Here is a 6558-nt window from a genome sequence, read left to right on the forward strand (position 1 = left end):
TCAACATTTTTTTTTTTTTGCTTACATTCAACTGTATTTAAGGAATGTCAGACCGTATAATAAGATATATATATATATATATATATAAGATAAAAGAATTAAAGGCTTTAAAAAAAATTTTATGTATCTATCATTGCTTAACCTAGTTCCATTTGCATTTGATTTAAAAAAGAAAAAAGAAAAAAGACGTTTGACGGTAAACATCATTGAAACAGAGTTTTTTTTTTAGTTTGAAACAGAGGTTCAAACCTGCCATTGGAACACGAGCATTGGACTTGTGTGGCAAGCTTGAACGAAACTATAAATGTCTTTGGGCGCTAAGAGATGATTTATCAATGTGTTTTAATCAAAATCTTTTGGTTGTAGAAATTGAGATAGATGCTAAGGTTGTTTTTGACTGGATTTCTAAACCTTATAGCAACAATTTAAATCATGCTACTCTTATTATGAATCGCAAGAATCTTCTTAGCTAGATTCCGCAAGTCAAGATAAAGCACTGCGTCCGTGAGGCAAATCAGTGCACAAATATAATGGCAAGAAAATGATATCTCTTAGGTCTGTTTGAAATCGTTTATTTTATTAAAATTGAATTTTTTTTTTGTTAAAAATATTGTAAATAAAAATAAAAGATAATTAAAATAACATAATAAAACTCATAAATAGTACTAAAAAATATAATAAAATTTATAAATAATAACAAAAATAAATTAAATAGTAAAATAAATTGACAAAATTAATCATTACAAACAACACATAGACAAGACTTTGTTGTTTTTAATAAACCCCCTCGAGACATTTGTATTTTTCTTTAATGTGCTAGTTTTGGACATGTACTACGAGAGGCGTTGTCCTCACAAGTCACACCTCTGTTTCTAATTCCCGAAAGAAAAAAAAGAAAAAGAAAAAGTAGCTATGCATTAAAAAGTAGATGGGTCATCTCATATGACTCATAATCCAAATCATACAGAGTAATCTGAATCAAAATGGCCTTACAAAACTTGTTAATTTGCCGGCAGAAGCATTAGGCTCTCAGCGAGCCACGTCGAAGTGCACATTCTGTGCACAACTGCACATGCTTGACACGCATTATGAAGTACAAGAGAAAACATGAATAAACAAAAATGGGCATGAGAAAACAGTATTGGACAATTGGGATTAAGACTGCTCAGCTGTCTCATAATTAATTAAGCACGGATTGTGTGAGTAAAAGGACTGGACTATATCCACTATACAGTCTTAAAGCGCTTTTCAGATCAGATACGCAATTATGTGTGTGATTCACAAAAGACAATGTGTAATTATGTGGACACTGACTCAGAGTTTCTTACCCTACAATTTTGTGGTGTAATTATGTGGACACTGACTCAGAGTTTCTTTCCCTACAATTTTGTGGTATGCAAATATTCTTAGAAGTGATAAAAAAGGGGAAAAAGGGACAAGTTTTGACTTGCAAAAAATTGATTTTTAGAGAGTTTGATTTTTAAGCATTTTACCTTGTACATGATATTATGAAGTTTTTAGCGGTTGTATAAGAGATTTAGGATTCAATTTTTGCTTATACAAAAAATTAATTGGTATCTTGATCTAATAATAAAGAGTTATTATTACGAGAGGACATCATAGGTTGAAATCCTTAAAAAAAAAAAAATGCAATTAGAAGTAATTTGCTGAGAGAAATTTGATTGATAATTGTTTTGGCTGAATAATTGGCTGATAATTTGTCTAATTTCAATCATATATATCTTACAACTTACAAGGCCTTCCATAATTTGAGACGTGTAGAAGGATGATAGACTTCCTTGTGGGTCTGCTGGGGGGACATTAACATTCCTATCCAATCAAGAGAGGCCCAATCCACAAACTGACAAACTTGATTATATATGGAAAAAAACAGTCCCTATATAGTTTCTCCTGAACAATGTGGAACCTCCTATAGGTTTTGAGTGCAGCAACTAATCTCTATATGTCATTGTTTTATGTGAACATATAATTTTAAAAGAACATGTATCATCACATAAGCAACTCTCACTATTTATTGACACAATTCTTGAATTGAAGATCTTTCTTAAGAATATCGAATCAAAGGAATTTTTTTCTTTTTTTAACAAAATATAAATATAGAGAATTGTACACACTCATTGATTGGTATAAATTTACATTTGTGAATCAATTTTAATTGTGTGATTTACAAACTTGAAAAATTGTGTTTATATACACCCAACAAATTTCCAATTGAAATTTTGTTCATCAAAAACTTATTATTATTATTATTATGAAAGGAAGAAATATATATAATATCTAAATGCTATTTATTATTGCTATACTTTTATTGAGCTATATCAATGTAGCATTTCGGTTCACTATGATCTATTCAGACAATTCGATCCAGTTCGGTCCATTTGCACACTCTTCAGTCTAATTTGATCCACCTTGGTCCATTCCAATTTAGTTCGGTCCATTTGGTCAGCTTCGGTGGACTTTAATCTATTCAATCCAATTTCGTCTACATCGGTCCAGTTCAGTACATATCGGTCCAATTTAATCTAATTCGGTCCAATTCAATCCATTTGATCTATTTTGGTCCACTTCAGTCAACACCTTTCATACTGCACATGGAGATAAATGTTTTATCCCTAACAATTCACAACAAATCCTTGTTCTAATTTGGGCATATCACTATTGTCACTTTTTTTTACCCATCTATAACAATTTGCCACCTTCAGAAAAATCCTAACTTAATGCATGTGTATTATAGTGCATATGTATTATTACGTTAATGCAAAGGTTAGCAACTAGTATTAAAAGTGAGGACTGCTTCATCTAAAGAAGTGGATAGCATGCTTATGTACCTATTCCTGATTGGCTTGGGTCAAAGACTAATACTTAATTTACCAAATATCCCAGACTTTAAGTAATTAAATAAAATTATAATAACCTATAGTTAGCTAATAAAAAATTAAACTTGAATAAATTTGTCTTACAATTGCTACTAAAATCAATAGTTAAAATAAATTTGTCTTCATACTCACGCTCCCTGCATCATTGACACTTACAAAACTTTGCGATTTTATAAATTCATACCAGCAAAACCAAAATACAACAGTGAATTGTAACAGGAAAGCAAAATTCTTATTAGATGATACGAATAAAATGTGTTTCAAAACTGTATCTCATAGGCAACATCTTATTCTGAAAGTGAACAAAGACATGGGTTTAATGCTCAATTACACGCTTAGCACCATCCAAAGTATTCTTCAGTAGCATTGCAACAGTCATTGGCCCCACTCCACCCGGAACAGGAGTTATCCATCCAGCTACCTTACATGCTTCCTGGTAATGAACATCTCCAACTAGCCTATAGCCTGACTTCTTACTTGGGTCATCGATAGCATTTGTTCCAACATCAATTACTGCAGCACCAGGTTTGATCCAACTACCTTTGACCTGAAAATTAAGTAAATACAACAACATCAACAAAGCTTTAGTCTCAAACTTTTTGGGGTCGGCTATGGATTCTTAACAAAATTAATTAGGGTCAACCACAGGAAATTAAGTAAATAAATGAAATTAAAATATATCTCCCAACAGGGCCAACAAGCAATTTGAATCTATACAAGGAACTGTTACAAATCAAAAACTGTGTTCGTTCCACAGGCAAATTGATTTAAGCCAATGGTGTAATTATATGGCTTCTTAGAAAATGATATAAAATATAGACCAGATAAATATACCAAATGTGCAGAACTATTGATGCCTTTGAGTAACAACTTACAACTAATGTGCAAAGCAAGGTCCCCAGGAAGGATTTCTAATTTATATTTTCAATTTTTTAAAAGCTAATGCTGATTTATTCATTTTGACATTCTCTGATCCTTACAATCTCTAGCTCAAATCCTTCATGTTTCTTTTAACTAGTAGATTTTATGACAGTTAGAGTGCATGAACAAGCTTAAGTCAGGACATTAAATTTTATGATATTGCTCTCCTTTCAAAGGAAGCCAGAAAAGGGTTATACATGATGCAAGTACATAAATGGGATTAAGTTATTCTAAAGCAAGAAAAACAGATCTATAAACTGTCTCTAGTTACCATCATTGCTTGCCCTGCTGCTGCAATAATGATGTCTGCTTCACGAATGACTTTTTCAGGATCTTGAGAATGTGAATGGACTATGGTAACTGTAGCATCTGCTTTCAGAAGTAGCAGGGAAACTGGCAATCCAACTATGTTACTTCGACCCACCACAACTGCTTTTTTTCCCTTTACAGTTATACCACTTCGTGACAGAAGTTCAAGACACCCCTGCACAAAAAATATATCTTCACCAAATGTGTTGCTTATTTCATAGAAGGTAAAGAAAAGATATCAAGTTTAAACATTTTAATTTTTTTTTTTTTTTTTCAGATTAAGTATATTGCCTTAGGGGTGCAAGGAAGGAACAAGGGATCTCTGCCTTTCATTGCAAGCTTGCCAATGTTCAGCGGATGAAAGCCGTCTACATCCTTCTCAATGCTGATTTCAGTCAGAACTTTCTCTTCATTTATATGCTTTGGCAATGGGAGTTGAACCAATATTCCTGACAATGTAACAAACCAAGTGTCTAGGATAAATATACAGATTTAATGAATCAAAGAGCCCACATACATAGTAATATTCAATCCTTAACTGGTTTTATAGTTTGGTTGAAACACCTAATGCATTCTTGTGCACTAGGAAACAAGAACTAATCTAGTAATGATTTAAAAATAATTTTTAGTATACCTTAGTACCTTTCTGAAACACATATATGATTCCATTTATCATATTCTTAGTTTCAAATATAAAAGCTTATTTTTATGATTTCCTACAATATCCTTTTCTATGAGAGTAATTGAAAAAAAAAAAAAAAAAAAAAAAAAAAAAAAAAAAAAAAATATAGCAGAGAAGAACACATGGGTTTTCTCTCCTTGGTTTGTGTATATTTGTACGTTGTCATCACAAAAGGTCCCCAGATCAGAGTTTTCAGTCAAACACTATCGACTCTAATTCAATGATCATATATTTAACTTGAACAAAATCAATAATAAATTTTCACCAAGTTCAAGATGATTTAACATCAAATTCATGTATATACATTAAAAACTGACCAACCATGTACATCAGGATTTGCATTTAACTCATCAACTTTAGCGATCAACTCAGCTTCAGAAACTTGATCCGGAAGGTCTATGTCAAACGACTTAATCCCAACTTCAGCACACGCCTTTCTCTTCATATTCACATAGCTTTGAGAATCCTTCCTGTTGCCCACAATCACTACAGCCAGCCCTGGGACCTGACCGTACCAAGTAAGAGAAGTATCAATTATCAAAATCCCAGTTTACAATCTCTCATGAAATGCCTTTCTATAATTCAATAGTTCCATGAATGTCTCTATTGGAAACGAAACACTAAGAAGTGTTAGTTGAGCTACAAGACTTGGCCAATCTGTCATGAAATGCTACACTACAACAGAAACTCATCCTAGTACAACATTAAGGAGTATCTGCCAAACCATAGAACTGGGCCAACCATGAATAGTATAAAAGGTTTTAAATTTTAATGTATTTGTCAAATTCTGTAAAATATAGACCTTGTTCTTATTCTCTCATCTCTGCTTCCAGGTATACATGTTTCCATAAGCAGATTAATACGCAATTATCAATGATTTTAGACAATTCACATACAAATTTAGACTAGTTTAAAGTTGAACTAATTCCCTCAACTCTTTCAATACATGATTTATAGAAGACAAGCCCATTCTGGGTTTTGCTTTTGCAAGTCAGAATCTTTAGGGCCTGTTTGGTTGTCCCATAAGTTCAAGTATCTTGCATAATATTTATTGCACTAATTCATAACTTTCATAAGGAAATAAGTCCCTCCCAAAAAAAAAAAATCCCAAAAATATAAACTGCATCTGTCTCATTAAAGATAAACGAATCTGTACATTAAAGGTTCCTAATTTGATAAACAAAAATAAAAAAAGGCAAAATCCCAGACAGAAATATAGTTCCAAAATCAAAGTTAAGTAATTTTTGAAGGCAAAAACATTGTACACACCTTGCCGTGTTTTTGCGATAGTTGGTGGACTTCGGCGGCGATTTCATTGCGGATGGTTTGAGCGATGGCTTTGCCGTCGATAATGTTGGCCTTGTGATCCGACGGTGATGCCATGTTTATCCGAAGAGACTCTATTGAAAGTCACGATTTGAAGTTAAAATTGGAGTTGGAAACTGAGCCACCCACCAACTCAGCTTTTAGCGGATGCGTCCAAGTACAACACTGTCGTAACATGATGTAAGACAGAGACAGTTAATAAGATTAAAATTAAGATGATTAATTGAATTCTAAAGTACCACTCACGGTTACGTTTGAATTGAGGAGAATGAGGGATTTATTCTACTCCCCTTCTTTCTTCCATCCAAACGAGCCCTAACATAGAGAAATTCTTATTAGCCCCTATATTAAAAACTAGTCAAAAGGTAATAAGCAAGAGGATTTTTTTTTTTAAAAATAATTTTTTATACCATATAAAAATTT

General features: G+C 32.5%; 1 protein-coding gene across 1 annotated transcript; it reads right to left on the reverse strand.

The window, feature by feature from the left end:
* Positions 1-3046: 3046 nt before the first annotated feature.
* On the reverse strand, positions 3047-6295 carry LOC115953997 (bifunctional protein FolD 2-like). Its single transcript, XM_031071848.1, has 5 exons — positions 6079-6295; positions 5131-5314; positions 4419-4576; positions 4090-4302; positions 3047-3444 (listed from the first exon to the last, which is right to left on the reverse strand). The coding sequence occupies exons 1-5, from the start codon at positions 6190-6192 to the stop codon at positions 3214-3216; spliced, it is 900 nt and encodes a 299-aa protein (XP_030927708.1). The 5' UTR covers positions 6193-6295; the 3' UTR covers positions 3047-3213.
* Positions 6296-6558: the final 263 nt, after the last annotated feature.

This window comes from Quercus lobata, chromosome 7 (assembly GCF_001633185.2).
Source record: "Quercus lobata isolate SW786 chromosome 7, ValleyOak3.0 Primary Assembly, whole genome shotgun sequence".
In the NCBI taxonomy this organism is placed as follows: Eukaryota; Viridiplantae; Streptophyta; class Magnoliopsida; order Fagales; family Fagaceae; genus Quercus; species Quercus lobata.